The 18,090-nt window shown below is 41.6% G+C and overlaps 1 protein-coding gene across 6 annotated transcripts in view; it reads left to right on the forward strand.

Moving 5' to 3' along the window:
* The window catches only part of Tet (Ten-Eleven Translocation (TET) family protein), an 83,199-nt gene that overhangs the window by 17,144 nt on the left and 47,965 nt on the right, over positions 1-18,090 (forward strand). For all 6 annotated transcript variants that reach the window (XM_070280236.1, XM_017240764.3, XM_017240765.3 and 3 more), the window contains one exon: positions 2,811-2,948. In XM_070280236.1, coding sequence (XP_070136337.1) covers positions 2,811-2,948 — 138 coding nt within the window. The remainder of the gene's footprint in view (positions 1-2,810; positions 2,949-18,090) is intronic.

An 18,090-nucleotide genomic window follows, 5' to 3' on the forward strand; every position in this document is an offset into this window, starting at 1 on the left:
TGCTGGTGCTGGTGCTTGTGCCTCGGCTCCTGTTGTTATACGAGCCTCCACAGACAAGCTTTTTTTTGAGCGGCTCATTATTGTATCGCGGCAGCTGCCACCTGCCCCAGCTCATCATCGGGGGCTTCCTTTTAATAAAAACTAATAGCCCCAATTAAGTCAACATGCGTTTTGTGCCTCAACATTTTGTTTCTCTCGCTTTTTGCATTGTTGGCGCTAATAAAGTCCCCAGCGAAAAAAGCCGAAATGCAGTTAATGGAAAAAAAGGACGAATGATGGTCTGGAAACCTGGTCTCCTTTCAACAGGAAATGGCTGTGAAAAAAATTGATTTAAAGACGGTTTCACTTCAAGGCTCATAAACTGTCATCGATTTCTTGTCTTCTTTAAACAATTTTTGTTAAGAAATGATGGAGCTTTTCGGGCGACAGCCTTTACGAGCTTCGTGCTTTCTGGGTAGCCTACTTTTGGCCCGAATTTTGTGGGTCATTGTCCTGGTTCTCAATTCCGAACTTTGGGAATGGAATTTAATTGCTTTTGGAGCTAAAATTAAGATAAATTCCTAAAAGAAATCACTTTAGAAGACCCACTTCTTAGACACTTTATAGGAATTTAAAATCTTTGAAAGTCTCCTCGTCTTTTCTTGAGTATTCTCCTCCCTATTCTAAGCACAACTGTACCATACTATGAGCATCAGAGCAAACACAACTGTACCCAAACAACTACAAACATTGTCGTATCAATTTCGACCGAAAACACCTCAAGATCTTGAGGAGACAAAACCTAAATTTAGACGCCACCGAGCAACCCCAACTTGCCGCCACATTCAAGTCGTAATCCCAGGCCCCAGTGACATCGTCTCCATCTTGTACTTACCATCTCGTGGCAGTCTTTCCCCGTTCCGTTTCATCATCATTGGGGGGCTGGCACGCTCTCAACTGAAACTCCATCTCCATTGCCATCGCCATCGCCATCTCCATCTCCAACTGCAACTGCAACTTCAGCTCTGCATTAAAATAATTGCTTCCGAAATGACAACTGCTGCTAAAATTGAAAAGAGCCCTGTACGCAGACGCATTTCGGTTCTTGGTTCCCATCTTCACATCTTGCAGCTCCCAGTGCTCAGTATCCAGTCTCCAATTCCCGGAGCCCCTCATCCTATTGCTCGCCCCAAAACGATTGACGTTCTTGCAACATGTGTGCGCGCCTGCGCGTGCCAACAATGTAAAAGCCGACTGGCGATGGAGATGGATATGGAAATGGAAATGGGAATGAAAATGGGATGGTGGCTTGTTTTGGGGATGTGGCGGCATACTGGGGATGCTTGGTGGCAAAGTGAAGTACAGCCAACAAATTCGGGGGCAAGTTTATCAGATTCTATAAGGATTGTATTTGAAATATTTTTTTTAAAGATGTTTGGACTTAAATTCTAAATAAAAGTACAGCAATTATAACATCTTAAGTATATTTAAACTTCCTATAATTTCTCTCACTGTAATGGCGTCGCTTATTTACCGTTAAGATGCCGCGGCTGTCAATCAGCCACCCAAACGACTCAGACAAGGGCATTCCACAGGCACTCCTGCAAAGATGTCTGGACGTGGATCTGAATCTGGAGCCATATGTCGCCTCCTGTTCCTCCTCCGCCTCCTCCTCTTTCTTTTTTCGATCTATTTTTATCCGGACTATGACTTTGGAGCAGGGCACGCCTGCGCACAAACACACACCCTCCAAAGATTTTCAATTTTAGTTTTCCAACTTTACCGTTCGTTTCCCAGCACTTGGACTAATGGGTCTCTCTGGTGGAGACCCGGCTTGATATTTATGAGTCTGCGCCGGAAATAGACTCCGCCCGGACTTATTGGTTCCAACAGGCGGTTTAAACGCTTAAATACACGGCATTCGGTTGCAGCATTCTTCATGCTTATTGGAATTATCTTTGGCTGTGTTCCAGAGTTCCAGGGTTAGTTTAAGATACTTCGATCCATATGGTTTTCTCACTATTTCTCACTATGATGTAATTTAATATGCCAGCCAGTCGTACAAGAGGTTAAATGTCATTATTTCTTGGTGAGGAAAGAGAAATTATTTTTGGTGCAATGGGAACTATTATGACTTTTCGTATCGGAGAGCCTCCATTCCAGGAAATACTTTAATGTCCCTAAAGAAGATCATTAAATGGGGTAGCAACATCCCCTTACACATTAGATTAAGAGATTTTAATATATAATTCTTTTTGGATTGAAAATTTTATGTATTAAAAAGTAATAATGGGCTATAGATACTTATGTTTAAAGACATTCTTTTGGATCTCTTGAATACCTTTTTTTTACACTATTAGACCTCTATTTTTATTATATTTCTAAGCACTTCTTCACATATTTATATGTATTTATTTATTACAAAATTTTCAAGAGAGAATTTTGAATACATTTTATAAAAACCCTCCTTGAAAACAAGACATATTTTCGTCATAAAATCACAAATAGTCCTTGTAGATATGAATTCAACTCGACTAATGAATTCTACATTAATTCTACATGCGCCACCTAACGGTACATCAAGGCAAGGCTTCTTTCTATAGCCAATAGATGGCGCTACTCGTCTCATACACAATTTTTCCACAATGTAGAATGTCAAGTCTACATTGGGACGTGTTTTGGGACATGTAGAATAAAGTATCTGTATTCCTAAGACAGTATCCCAACTTGGAGAGCCACAACTCCTCTTCCAAGACTTACAAATTATTTTTTAAAGAATTTTTTTAACCATACAACTATTTAACAAATAAATATTTTTTAAATTATTTTAGATCGTCTATGGAGCCGATGGCCAGCCTGTCCGAACCGATTCAAAACGCGGGAGAGGCAAAGGAAAGGCCACTCTAGCCGGAAATGGATCGGCTAATGCCCCAGGCATAGCCGCCGGCAATGGCACACCAACAACTGGGGTAAGTGACGTAAGGCCAAGTGCCCTTTTTTATGGCCCCCATTCCGAGCCCCTTTTTTGGCCAACTCCTCTGACATTTTATCCATGGGAACTAATTAAGTCACGCGACGAAAACCGGCAGACAGACTGTCTGCGGTCGAGGGATTGCCCAGATTCCAGTTACTCCAATACCCAGATTCCCAGACCCTCTCAGACCCTCGGATATTGTTGTGTTTTAAGCGGCATGCCGCAGAAACGTTTTCCACGTCATCAGTCGCTTTTGTTTGCGGCCGAGACTACACTGAGAAAAGTGGGTTAAGGTTTCAGTTGCATGAGAATCACTTTCCTATTTTAATAAAAAAAAAACATTTCCTTTGTGTAATTCCGTCATCGGATTCCCCGAAAAGCTGTCTGCCAGTCTGACAATCCCTGTCCCAGACACAGTGCGAGACATAATCTCTCCGCCACAGGCAGCCGACCGCACGTAGCTGGGGGTCACCGTCATAAAAACCTGCCGGCAGCACCAAAGGAACCCAAAAGCATCCAAAGCCCCAGAAGGAGGAGAGAAAAAAGAAGCCAGCAGCCACCAGCAGCCACCAGCAGCCACCAGAAGCAGGCAAAGTTGTGCCCGTTGTGTTGACTTGCGAAACTCAAAGGCGAGCCACTTGGCTGCGGATGTGGATGTGGATGAGGCAGCTGCCACAAGCCGCACGTAGCAGCCAGCCAGCAGCCAGCCACCAGTTACCAAAGCGAAGAGCCAAGAGCCCAGCTACTTATTGTTGCCAGGGTTTTCCTCCACCATCCTCTGACATCCGTTGCTCTGGGGACAGCCAGTGGGTCTGGGTCTGGGCCTGGGTCTGGGTCTGGCTCGGGCTCTTCTGTGGATAACTCGAGTAATGACTGGAGTGAACCGGGAAAACGGTACTGCCAGTGACTTTGACCTTTCGGGGATTTCCCTTTCAGCGGAACGCAACATCCTTGGGTGTCATGTCGTTGGGGATTCAAGGTCGGAATGTCGTAAAAACTTGACACAAGCTAATACAATGAATAAATGGCAAGACAGTGAGGGCTGGATATGAAGGACTTAAAGTCATAGGAAGCTTAACATGACCTTAGCAGGAGAGTTATAGAAAGGTTTCTTTTAAGGACTTACCACTGTACTTACTTGGCTAGACCACCCATCACTCAAGCCATTTGATGAGACCTGCCTTCCCGTCACTCCAAGTCGACGATTTGTTTGGCAAGCGACTTGTGGCAACAGCTGGGATCCAATGAAGCGTTGATTATGTCGTCACAGCGACTCCCTGTTGTGGCACACACATCCACGTCCACGCACGCACAGGCAAAGGCACAGACATCCTCATCCAGCCGACTCACGTGAGGCTCCTCTGGCCACAAAATCTCAACAGGTTGCAGGCTGGTTCCCAGATATAGAAACTCTGGTGGGGGCGGAGGAGAATTTCACCAGGAAAAGTGGCGCTGGAGCCGCAGGAGCTTGACATTGAACGGTCGTGGGGGTAGGGAGGAGCATTCTTGCCTCAAGTTTTGCGGCAGATGTCTTGGCATCAGCTCTGGCTTCTCCATTACTTTGCCCCTTCCTCCACCCCTTCATCCGCGTCGTGCAACACTTGCAAACTTTTCCAGCTCCTCTGGCGCATTTTCCAAACGGGGAAAGTGAAGTTTTTCGGTGGCCCAGTGACACGGCCACGGACACGGAACCGGCAACCGAAACACAGAAAACAGAGGCCACCATGCAACGGGGCCACTATATTTTCATTTTCCCTTCTTTTTTTTTTTGGCGGAGCAGCCAATTCAGGTCGCGTTCAGGTCGCACATAGTTACACCTCCGTCCTGAAAAAAAAAATAGTGGGTCAGGGAGAGTCAAATCCATTGACAGTCCTGGCATTGGGATTTGGCAAGGACAAGTCTGGCCAACTGCAGCTCCATGGTCATGGCCAGGGGCAACAATTCCAACCCAACTTCCACCTCGGCCACTCCCCAGCCTCGCCCGGGGCTTTCGCATCATACACTGAACAAAAATCTGAAATTGTTGGCTAATATTTTATCTTCTAGTAGAGATAAACTGGATAAATTTCTCTCTGTGGATGTTGCGGCCTTCATGTTTATGTTTGCATGCAGTTACCAACATTTTTGGCCCGACCATCCAGTCAGCCAGTCAGCCAGTTGGCCATTGTTCCGTTGTTCAGGCCGGGTCGGATTGGGTCGCGTTGTGGCTTAAATAGCGTCGAGGAGACGCGTCGAGTTGGGTTTTTGGCTTTGATAGCCTCGCCTAGTCCACCAGCTCTCTAGCTATCCAGTCTACCATCATCCGCTATCCGCAATCCCAGAGCCCGGAGTCAGGGTCGCCATGTCGGCTCTGTCCTTTGGCGACATCAACTTGTTGCACTTCTATTCAGCCCGATTTCCATGCCTTTTGCTTTCCCATCTGGCTCTGTAAAATCTGCATAGACATGGGTTAACATGGAATGCGACTGGTGTTGGCTGGACAAGCCATGGTTGCAACACTGGACTACATAAGAGGGGAATGGATTAAGGAGAGAAAGTGGGGAAATTCCAACCAATCCTAGCTATTGTTTATTTGAGGAAGAAACTCCCTTAAATCTCTGACTTTTGTAGCTCAGTGTAGTGCCCACATTGCACATCCAGGTTGCATTTTTTTATAACCCCATCCCACCCATCTGCCACCCACCTGTGCATTTTTTTTCCACTGGCCTGTCCAGCTGGGAATGGGGCCACATTTCATCGTCCGTCGTCCATCGTGCCACAGTAGCCGGTGGCAATTAGTCAACACATGCCCCGGCGATGCAATCAGCCTGTCACAATGTTTGGACATGTCGGCAGTGGGTTAAGGGGCGGCGGGGACGAAGGGGTTAAGCCACACGCTGAGTAGCCGCTGGCCGTTGCAATTGGAAGCCGTGCCTCCAATGCACTTAACGTCTAATTAGGCGGCGCCTGATGGAGAAAAAGCGGCTCGACGGGTTCCCCCAGCCGGCTCACTCGACTCAGTTGGCAATGTCAAAGCAAAGGCTTTTTAAGACTTCACAGCCACACCTCGGCCATCGCTCAAAAACGCCTAAAAACATGGCCAGAAGCCAAAGGGGAGCAGGAGCTGGTGCAGTTGCCAGAAGAAGCGGTGGCCAGACATAATCGTAAATGCCAACATGTCGGCGCCACGTCGGCTGGCGTGGCTACTTCAGTGGCACCACCAACCGTGACAGCAGCAACAGATACTCCAGCAACACCAGCAACAAGGGGGACGACTCCTACGTGCGATGGCGATACAAGAGCTTACAAAACAGCTCGTAAAAAACAGACCCACGGCACCAGAAGCAACAGCACCAGCCGCAGCACCAGCAGGCGGCAGGCAGACAATTTGTCGTCCAACTGTCCGCATTGGAGGCACCACCATTGCAGGCAGCCACCAGCAACAAGCCACGGAAGCAGCAGCAACACTTGCCACACAGAAAACAATCATCCAGAGCTAGTTTATACTTCTTAAATCATATTTGGAGTTTAGGTAATAAAGGGCAAAGCGATTTCTTTCAGTGTATAGTGGCTGATGTCCCAAACTGTAAGAGGAGAAGGCGACAGAGCGACTTTTGGCAGCACGCAGCACGTGAGCAGCCGGCAACCTGTCGGTTTCTGTGTCTGCGGTTGCCGCTTCTCCCTGCTCGTTTTTTGTGCTTTCCTCCGCTTATGAGGGACAGGCGGAAGCACAGAGGAGTGGAGGACGGAATGGCAGGCAGTCAGGCACCCAGCCAGCCAGCGATCCCGTGTGGGTCTTAAGTCGAACAATGAAAGCGCTGAAAGCGGCCACGCAACTGGCAACTGGCAACATTTGCTGCCACAGTAGTGAACGGGACACGCCTGCGGCACCTTCATTGAAATCCAAGCCAACAGGGCAGGAGCAACAAAAAAAAACCAAAATACAAAAAAAAAGACCAGGAAAAGAACGAAGCCGAGAATAAAAATAAATAAAAAACGAAGGCAGGGAAGCCAATGTCAAGGTTGTCGCTGTGGGTCAAGGTCGTCCGGGTACGGGCTGTGGCCATAAAAAATACCCTCAAAAGCGGAAACAAAAAATAAGGGACACAGCCCAAAAGGCAACCTCCATCCGGCCCGACGTCCTGCCGTCCTTGCGTCCTTGCGTCCCATGTCCTTCCTCGTCCTTGTATCCTTTCTAATAATAAAAAGGGCAATGAGCTTAATTTAACCCTTTTCGGGTTGATGTCCTTCCCGCACAAATCCCAGTCCCAGCCGCAGTCCTTCGTCCCTGCGCCACGCGCTGCCACTTGACCCTTTCTGGGGAAACTGTTGCTTTTCCTGCCGTGCTGCGTCAAACATCCTTGAGCCTTGAGCCAGTCAACCTAAAAAAAAGGTCCTTGCTCGCATCCTTTTTGGTGTCGTCAACCTTTTGTGAGTCGCTGACTTGTAACTTTCTGCTGTCGTTCTTGCTCTTGCTTTCGTATTTTTTGTCCTTTCTTCCGTTATCAACTGTTGCTCGGGGCCAAGGAGCGGTATTTGCATGTCCTTTTTGGCCGGAGTATCCTTTTCGGGCAGACAAGTCTGGCGAGCGTCTGGTCCGGACCTAGTCAGGACGGGATGGTCCTTTTCAAAGGTTTCCTTTAGTCTTACAAGGTTGATTGACCTTCGAAGGGTCAGGACATTTCCCGCTTTTTTCTTTCTTGCTCTCGTTTCTCATTTCTCTATCTCTGATTTCCTTTTTAATTATCCTTGGAAGCTCCTTTAACTCGATTTGAAAGTTAAATTCTTGCTATGGCATGTTTTTAGGTAATTTTTAGCCTTCTCTGTCCGTAATTAATTTTCTTGTCTGCAACAATGAAATTTACAACTTTTAACGTACAAATACTTTTACGAAAAAGGCAGTTGCCAACAAAGCCGAGCACTTCCGTTTCCTGCACACACACACAGAAACACACAGGCGCACACACACAGACACAGAGCCACAAAGAGAGACTAAATTGCTGCAATAAATTTGAAATTCAATTTAAAATGAACATAAATTGCTTCAACTTTCGAAGCTTGTCATTTTTAAAAAACATTTTTCAACTAACACAAGCCCAAATACCAACACACACACATACACAAACACACTAACACTTCAACACACTCACATAAATCGCATTAAGCGCTTTAAGGCACAAAATGCTGCCATAAAAATCGTTTGCTCGTTAATTTCTTGTGTACTTGTGTGCGTGTGTTTTTTTTTTCTTTTTACTTCTTTTTTTTTGTTTACTGCTCTCGCTTGTCTTACGCGTCCCCCAACCACGCCCACCGCCCACCACCCATCGCCCCATGCCTCCATCCATTTCCTTTGCTTTTCCACCAACTTCATGGCCCGTACATAATGGCTGCCAGCTGAAGCTTCAGCTTCCTCCTATATACCACTTGATAAATGTGCACAGCAGACACATACACACAGCCACATACACTGAGACATATACACACACTATAGCATATATATATTTATATATATATGTATGTATAACGTATAGCTATATTGGGCAAAAAGTAAGCAAAGAACACGAAGGCAGAAACATGGCCAAGAAAATTGAACTCAATTGATACCCAGCAGAGAGGGTTGACTTGGAAGTAAGAAAAGAGAATAACTAAGGTTATAGGGTATCAGGAATAGAATTTATAATTTAAAAAACCAATTAAACTTAGAGCATCTTTAAGTATAAAGTCTGCAAAGTCCTTCATAAAAAACTCCATTAAACATCTCAGAACTCTAAAAGGTAACATAGGTAGTTATTCCTTAAAAAAATGATTCAAAATACTTTAAAAAAGTCTTTAAAATCCCCACATACCCTTCACAAAGTTCAAGAGGTATCCCAAAGTTGTTGTGAATGGAAATGGAGGTGGCGAGGCGATGGCGATGGCAGCGGCAGCAGTAAAGCTTTTCAATTGCCACCCCCACACAAATGCGCGTCTATAATGCCTTATATAAACCAACTCTCTCGGCAGCCCCAATCACCCCACCACTCTACCACCCACTCGTACTAACACTCACATGAATGTGTGTATCTGTGTGTCTGTCTGAGTTCGCTTGAGGTTGAGGTTGGCTGAATTTCCAAGGGGTGGGGCCCGAAAAACGCCTCTCACTTTAATTTTGGCATGCATTAAGTGCGCTCCTGGGGGTTGTTTCCCGTTATTATGCCAAAGATATATGTACATACATATATATATATTTTTATATTTGTTTGCACGCGCGAGCCATTTTCCATTTGCCTTGAAATCGGCGGGGGCTTCTTTAAAATTTTTGATTGCCTACTTACGCGGGCATTGCGGCTAATTGCATTTCATGCCGGCCAATTGCACTCTCCCTGTCTCTCTCTCTCCACATCTCTATCTCTATTCCGCTTTTAGTCATGTGTGTGTGTGTGTGAAGGCTGCCAGACAGAAACACACACAGACGGAGAAAGGAGACTGACTGGCGTTGTCTGCGATTAGTTGCAACCCTTAAAATGGTTGCTGCATTGCTCATACGACCCGTTGGACGTTTTTTGCCGGCTTCTACTTCGGCTTTGTTTTTGCCCGTCTGCTGACGGTCGTCGTCTTCTGGCGGAGTCTACTTTTTCGCTTTTTGGAGTCGAAACTAATTTTCTTTGTTTTTCAATAACCGAACCCAGCCGATGCTCTTTGTCTTGGCCATGTCTGGCCAACCCCCTCCTGAATTATTTGGTAGCCGAAATGTCAGTGTCAGTGCCGAAAATGCCAAAACGGTCATAGACATCATGCTCCAAAAGGACATCTTGTGGGAGGGTAGGGATAGCATCCCTGTCTGCTCTGTCTGGAGCTGACTCGTCTGTCTAATGCACATTTGATGGCATTCGCTAATTGCTTGATTAGCAATGCGGTTCCCACGCCCCCACGCTCCCAGCCGGATGTTCGACGGAAACTTCAAACGATTCTGCAATAATCCTCCCCGGAGTCGGGCATAAATAATAATTAATAAAGGAGACAGGCCAGAGTGCAGATACACGCCCAAAGATCCGAGACCGAATCCGAGGATAAAAACGCAATATAGATAAGAAATAATAATAAATTTAAGGAGAGTGTTTAACCAAAACCTAGAAAGAAGAAAACCTGTTTTGGCCAAATACACAAAAACTATAACCAATATTTGCGCTGCATTACGTTTTCGTTTCACCTCAACCGGCTGCATCTCTGGCCACTTTTTCTCGCTGAAAGCAAAAAGGCCAAAACAAAAGCCGGGCAAAAAGGCAGAGAAGAAAAAGCTGAGAAGTGAACACATAAATTACAGGCAAGCTACGACCAACTACGAGACAACTAAAAAAAGGCAAGAAAAAAAGGTCGACTTGAAGGAAGATGAAAAAAGCCATGAACATGGAAAAATGAAAATGATAAATTGCAAACTGCACATAATTATGCAATTAAAGTTCGACGTTGTACTATGAGGTACATTCCTTACTGCTGTTATTATTATTATTATTTTTATAGAATGGGTTGAGGAGGAAACTAGAAGATATTGCTTCACAAAAGATATAAACCCTTGATAAAAAAATATCCAGTAAAGGACAATAAATTGGATTTATCTCTTATATAAACTGTTCATAAAATTAATTATTTTCTTTTGTTAAATCCTTAAGAAATATATATTGTCAACTGTGTTTACAACGAATTCGCATTAATGAACGAAAACACCACGGAAAATTCATTTAATGCAGAATGCAAGCAACCATTTGCAATTACACTTCAATATGTATGTGTGTGTTTTCGTGTATATGTATGGGTGTATGGGCAAGTCACAACTACCAATGTAAAGTGAAAGAAACTACGAATATTTTTCGTATGCACGCCCAATTTAAAATTAATTGCCAGATACAAAAGAACACAGGCAAAATGATGATGACAAGCAAGGGGCGCACTATGGGGCCAACGAACACTTTTTATGGCCGAAATTAATATCTCGAAAACGAAACGAGATATTTCGGTTTGGTTTTCGGATTTGAGTTTATAATAAAAAAATGAATATGTTTTATGATAATGGGCGTGGCACCACCTTTTTTTTTTAAAGATATACCTATTATAATATTTCATCATAAAATTCCGTAAAAAAATCATAAAAATATATGTTTATTTGTCTATATTTATTTATTGAATAATAAAAAGGCACTAGTGCTCCTTAAAATATCCATTTACATTAATGTCAGGCTTGACGAGCTGTAAATAGTTGATTTTAAAATTCATGTAGAATAATTCAAATATTATGTTTAAGTACCTCATTTCTATTTTTATTGTATTTGTTCTTCGGCTTGCAGTTCCATATCAAAAGAAAATTCAAATTGATCATCTGAAAGGTCCTCTAAATGCGTATCTGAAGTACAACTTACGCCATCAAGCAATTCAGTAACTATTAAAAGTAGGCTTAATTGCTTCTGAGTCCGTATACGCTTGATACATTAACGGTAGAAATGAGTGGATCGGATGTGTCAAATGCTCTTTGAAAAACATCCGTAAAATGTTCTATTCTGTTGGTTTTTCTTGCATGGTGAAGCCGATCAGACTTGTAAATTTTGTTCCTTGATTCTGCTCCTTCTTCTCCGAAGCATCCCACTGGAATTACTGTGTTTTCTATTATGTCACTCGAATGAACAAGGATCTTATGAACAGTTGTTGAACATCTTATGAACAATGAGTATTTGTTGCCTTTTTAGGACTTTTAGCTAATAGCTGTAAAACAAAGGCGAGATCAACTTTGCCCCCTTTTTGCGCTGCTGCACTCGCTGATTGAATTAGAAGACCTACATTTCCTGCCATGCGAGAAGCAAGACCTGATGCTGCCCTTCTTATCGTTCTGTAACTCCTAACCGCGTATGATAATGAAGGTCGACCCACGGATCGTCGGTTCTTTGTTTCCATATGCACAACAGTTTGCGAAGATAGCCAAACAGCATGCCTTCTTCTAAACAATGCTACATTTCTTTTGCAACTATTCCACTTTCGTGATAAACGGTAGCAAAATTGTTCGCTTTGGACTACTAATTTTGTATCTTGGTCTTCAGATATAGGCCCATTTACACTTTTCCTAAAGCAATCCAAAATAGCAGACTTCTTTCAGCTTTTCGTAGCAGCTGATTTCCATTTATCGAACAATTTATCGTTGCTCAGGCACTGACCTAAAAATCAAAATACCATAAAAAGTTCAAACATATGCAGCTTAAGACTACATTCATTTGAAAGAGGACGAAAGACACTACAACACAGTACAAATATTAAGGTGAAACTAGGTTACATTTTTTTGTTTACTCCATTTGAAAAATGTACTTCAATTTAGCTTTTACCTATTCAGGGGGTACACAAAAACACACACTACAAAAACAACACGATCAATTCCTACAATGGACACCCACAAACACTTAGTACAAACCCCTTTGGTTCGACTGCATATCAAACATAAATGTTTTAAATCCTTTTAGTCCACTAAAAACTCTTTTAAAAAACGAAAATATTTTGCTAATCTACCACGTGTTTTTTATCGGCACTAACAGTGAACTTTGACAGCTAATAACATAACAGTGTTGATCTCTGTTAACTTTTCTGTTATGCATCATTAAAGCTTGATGTTATCTTAAGTTAATGACGACATTAGATCCTTTCTTTAAAAACTTTTAAAAAATGACTTATGGCCACAAAAAGTGGTCGTTGGCCCCATAGTGGGGCGTTGGCAGGAGGCAGGAAGTTATTCTGGTGTTTCCACACACATACATATACGTATATGTGTATGTGTGGGTGAGTGTCCTGGCTGTGCACTGAAGTATGCATGCAGAAAATTAAAATTAATAATTTATATATTTAAAGCGGGGCGAAAGAGCAAGAGACAAGACGTCGATGTACAAAAATAAATAAAAAGGAGAACAACACATAAAATAGCCAAAAGTAAATGCATTAAATGAGAAAAATTACATTTTCTGCAGTCTGGAGAGTGCACTAAAAATATTCACAACAGCAACAGCCTGCCATGAAAACAGAAAACAAACAAATTAAAAAATTATTTTCATAATTGAGCAACAGAAGCGACGGCAGCTGTCCCTGTTCTGTCCAAATAGAGGCGTGTCATGGGCGTAGGTCGAGAGGGGTGGGCTATGGGGTACAAGTGCAAGGAAACGTTCAGCAAATTGCAGTAAATTACAGGGCCACAACCAAAGTAGGCGGGGCTGGGGGTGAGGCACAGCTTTTGGGCCGCTAGATTGACAAGTTCTTTAACTTCCAATGGTAGTAGCCCTAGGCAGGAAAATAGTTGCTTAATCGATGGTTTTCATTAGTGTTTTATTGATCAAGTAATCACACTGATTTGACGTTTCCAAATTGCTCTTTTGATTTCTTAATTGTATATACAGAGTTCTCTCTAATAAAAGGGAGTTTTAGGAAACAATTTCGGATAACTATTCAAGAATAATTAATACAATTTTCTCTCTGATAAAAGGGAGGTTTTAGGAAATAATTGCTGAGTAAGAAAAATTAATATAAAGATCCCTCAGTTAGAAGGGAATGTTTAGGAAATATATTTGGAAATTCTAAGGACTAACAAAGAGAAGTTTTATTAAAATTCTTTGACAAATTCTATTTATTATTTTCTTTTTAAAAAGTTCTCTCTTGAATTTTGAAATATTTTTTGAATTCAGGAATTCCTGCCTAAATTTCCGCCAAAGATTCTAATCACTTTTCTGGCCGAGGGGGAAGTCCGCCTTCTTCCGACCGCAAAACTTCCACGCCGTCCTCCCTGTCCTGAATAAACAAATTCTTTTTTTAGGTAAACCCCTCCCCTCCAACCCAACGAAGCCAACTCAGGACAACAAATTGCCAAACGTTTTCCCATTAACATTAAAATAAAAAAAAAAATAAAAAACAAAAAAGAAATACCCTCGGAACAACCCTTTTTGGGCGAAACCACCACCCTAGTTATTCCCACACCCCGCAAAAATGTACCGCATTGCCTCATTTCATTTGCTTAAAATTCCAATTCACTTGAAAAACGAAAATTTGAATATTTTACATATTTTATGTGTGTGTTTGTCTGCCTTTAGATGTTATGTTTGTGTTTTTTTTCTTCGTTTTTTATTTGGTTTTGCATTAAAGAAAATTTTGTGGCATGAGTGAGAAATAAAGGGGAAACAAAACTGGCCACTTTTTGTGCCAGAAATTCCAGCAGCTAATAATAAAAAATATAAATAAAATGCAAAAAACAAAAAAAAATGCTGCAAAGAAAATAATGTTATACGCCGGCCATAAAAATTGTTGCTTATATAGATGGCCCAGGAAAGTGGGGAGTTGGGGAGGCGATTGCTACAGGCTTATAAATAATTCATACGAATTGCGCGTAAAAGAAATTAAAAAGAGAAAAAAACAGAGAAGACAACTGAAAACTCTGAGGAAGTTTATTGATTTTCTTACGTGTATATATATACGTGCATATTTGCGGATGTATGTATGTATGTAAGTACAACCCCCAATAGCTTTAAAGACTAAAGGCGAGGCTGATATATAAAAAAAAAAATGTAAAAATAAAGGCAATTTTTATTGCAATTTGCATGAATAAACTATAAAATAAACATATAAATATAAATAATGTGTGTTGCCACAGAAACAACAAAAACAAGAAGAATAATAATAAACAACAAAACTTCACAAGAAAACAAACAAAAATGAAATGAAGGCAAAATAATCGAAGCGTGGGGTCGGCATGATGGCTGAAGGAAAAACAATAAGAAGAAGTAGGGAAAAACAAAAATAAATAAACGAAAATTGTTTCTGCTTCTTCCAGCCCACCTCCTGACCCTTCCTGACCCCTCTATAGACCCCTCTGAAGCGTCCTTTTGGCCATGTTGAAATCAAGAAAAATAACAAGAAGAAAAGAAGGAAAATTTGTGCTGGAAAGCGAACCGAAGAGAAAATAAAATAAATTGCATCATAAAAACGGGCCGAAAGTAGGAGCTGTAGAAAGATAGAGCGAGATGGCCGGCTAAAATAAATAGCAAGAAGAGGAAGACATCCGGGTTGCAGAAGAACAAGCACCATAAGATGAAGAAGAAGCATCAGCAGTTAAATTAGAATTTTATGCAAATGAGATGTATTTATAGAGCAGATAAGACGGAAAAACATCAGGAAGTAGCAACTGAAGCGGAGTTCAGGAAAATTGATCAGTTAATTATGAGGATTTTGAAAGAAAAACTATCACTTTACGCTTAACAACCTTATAGTTATTGTAATAAAATATAGATTCAAAGAGCTACTAGTAGACTTATAATAGAGATTTTCTATCTAACCTTCCAAAAACTTTAATTTCCTTTACAAAACTACTCCCCAAAGCTAATTCTAAGCTTAGTTCCCCTCGAAAATGGGGTTTTCCCCTATATGACCTACAGTGATGTCTATATTTTCCACAATTCTCATCTAATTCTCAAGCGGAGTACCTTAAATAATTTCTAGATCGGTTCTCCACCATTCTGCATCAAAATCCTGAGACAAAATATTTTTCAGATTTTTTGTCCATTTTTTGTGATGGGATCCCTTGGAAATTAAGTTTTTCCCTATAGGGTCCACAGTGATGGCTATATCTTCCACAATTCTCATCTAATTCTCAAGCGGAGTACCTTAAATAATTTCTAGATCGATTCTCCACCATTCTGCATCAAAATCCTGAGACAAAATATTTTTCAGATTTTTTGTCCATTTTTTGTGATGGGATCCTTGGAAATGAAGTATCCTTATCTTCTTCTGCTTTATAGTTATTGTATCATAACCCCAATTCAAAGAGCTACTATTAGATATATAATATAGAGTTTTTGTAAAAAAAACTTCTAATAACTTTAATTTCCTTTTTCAAACTACTTCCTAAAGCTAATTCCACAAACATTGGCATAAAAAAGCAAAGAAAAGGTCAAAACTGGAAAAAGTGAATATGAAACATGTGATATAAGTTAAGTGATACATGTCTGTGTGTGTGTGTGCTGGGACCTCCCCCTGTTCAGGACCTATCCTTTTAGATCTCCGGCTGTAGGTGCATTAAAACTTTGATAATTACATAACTTTTATGTATATGAAATCTCGCAAAATGTTTGGCTGCACATTTTTGCCGCAGGCACTGCAGGATGCAGTCCAAGGGGGCGTGATGTCATAGCGGCAGGGGAAGGACTTTTCAGGGGGCGAGGACCATAATAAATAAACGTAAATTTTGCATGTGGCGAGTTAATGCAAACACACACACACACACACACTATTGCACACTACTGGCAAAAGATATACAAGCTCTGGATGAATTTTTGGGGCATGAGAAGGCGCGGGGCAAAGGGGGGCAATGTTGGTCCAGGAAAATGTAAAATTAATGCATAAAGTTTACAACAATAACAGTACCAGCAGCAGTAGCAGCAGCAGCTACAACAACAATGTCCACAACGACAGCCACAAAACTAACAAGAGCCGGGGCCAAATAAAGACAGCAAATGCGGGGCATGGAAAGAGCGAGATGGTGGCATGGGGCTGGGGAATGAAATGGAGAAAGATATTACGAGTAAATAATGTTTGTCGAAAAACGTTGATAAAAACTGGCATAGTTTATGTTTATTTTGGGTTTCTGCTACGCTTACCTTTTTGGCAACAGAATTACATCAGAGGGCGGACTAAGCCGCAAGGAGGCTGATTAAAACCGGATGCCGGAAGTTCTCGACTAATAATTTAAATGCCAGATTCTGGCAACATTTAAATTGAAAGTCTTGAACCATTGACAGCATGTCAAGTGCCTTTGTTCGAGACAGAGACAATTACCCATCAAGTGGAGTATTAAAATTTTTCGTATTCCCTTAAATGCAACATCTTGTTGCACAGAACGTGGATGGATGCAAAACAAGCGCCAGGGGATATAAACAGTTTTCGCTTTTAATTTCAAAGTTTCGTCGAGCTGTGCAACATTTTGTGGGCGCTTATAGGGGGGCGTGGCAGTTAAGCAGCCAGCGCAAGCTGCTTTTAATGTTCCATTAAAACGTGGCATGGCTCTTATTGTTGTTATTGTTTTTTGTTGTTGTTGTTGCTGCTGGGGTCAGCAGCAATGTCTGCCTTGGAAGCGAAACTAAAGCCATAAAAGCGACAGCAACAACAACAACAAGCCAGAATATATTGCATTCGAGAAGAGGAAGAAGAGCACACAGAAAGCAAAAAATAAGAAAAAAAGATGGCGGAAGAAAAACAACAAACTGCACATTGCCCGCCATTTTATATTATTATTATTATTATTATTTTGGTGTGTTTTCATTTTATGAGAGAAAAAAAGCACAGGGAAAATAATTTTAAATATAACAAGAAAGGAAAGCTAACTTCGGGCGGAGCCGAAGTTGATATACCCTTGCAGTTAAAACCGGATATATATCGCAAACATCGGATTTAGTTGGCCGATCCTTATGATTACATTATAATAAAACCAATTAATTAAATTACAAAATCTAAAAAAAAGTCCCAAGCTTCTATCGTCAAAAAAAACAAAGTTGTTATTTTTACTAAACACCAAATACCATTTCTGATCGTTCAGTTATATGGCAGCTATAAGATATAGTCGGCCGATCCTTATGAAATTTGGTAGGTTGGATCAACTGACCAAAAATAGAATCTGTATGGAATTCCAGCATTCTATCTTCAAAAACACGAAAGTTGGGTCATTTCCGATCGTTCAGTTATATGACAGCTATAGGATATAGTCGGCCGATCCTTATGAAATTTGGCACGTCGTATTGTTTTGCCAAAAATAGCTCTCATGTTAAATTAGAACTTTCTAACTTTAAAAACACCAAAGTTATACCATTTCCGATCAATCAGTTATATGGCAGCTATAGGATATAGTCGACCGATCCCGGTCGTTCCGACTTATATACTGCGTGCAAAGGAAAGAAGGGTGTGTGCAAAGTTTCAAGTCGATAGCTTTAAAACTGAGAGACTAGTTCGCGTAGAAACGGACAGACAGACAGACAGACGGACAGACGGACAGACGGACAGACGGACAGACGGACATGCTCATATCAACTCAGGAGGTGATCCTGATCAAGAATATATATACTTTATAGGGTCGGAGATGTCTCCTTCACTGCGTTGCACACTTTTGGACAAAATTA

The sequence above is a fragment of the Drosophila bipectinata genome, chromosome 3L (genome assembly GCF_030179905.1).
Source record: "Drosophila bipectinata strain 14024-0381.07 chromosome 3L, DbipHiC1v2, whole genome shotgun sequence".
Taxonomy (NCBI): domain Eukaryota; kingdom Metazoa; phylum Arthropoda; class Insecta; order Diptera; family Drosophilidae; genus Drosophila; species Drosophila bipectinata.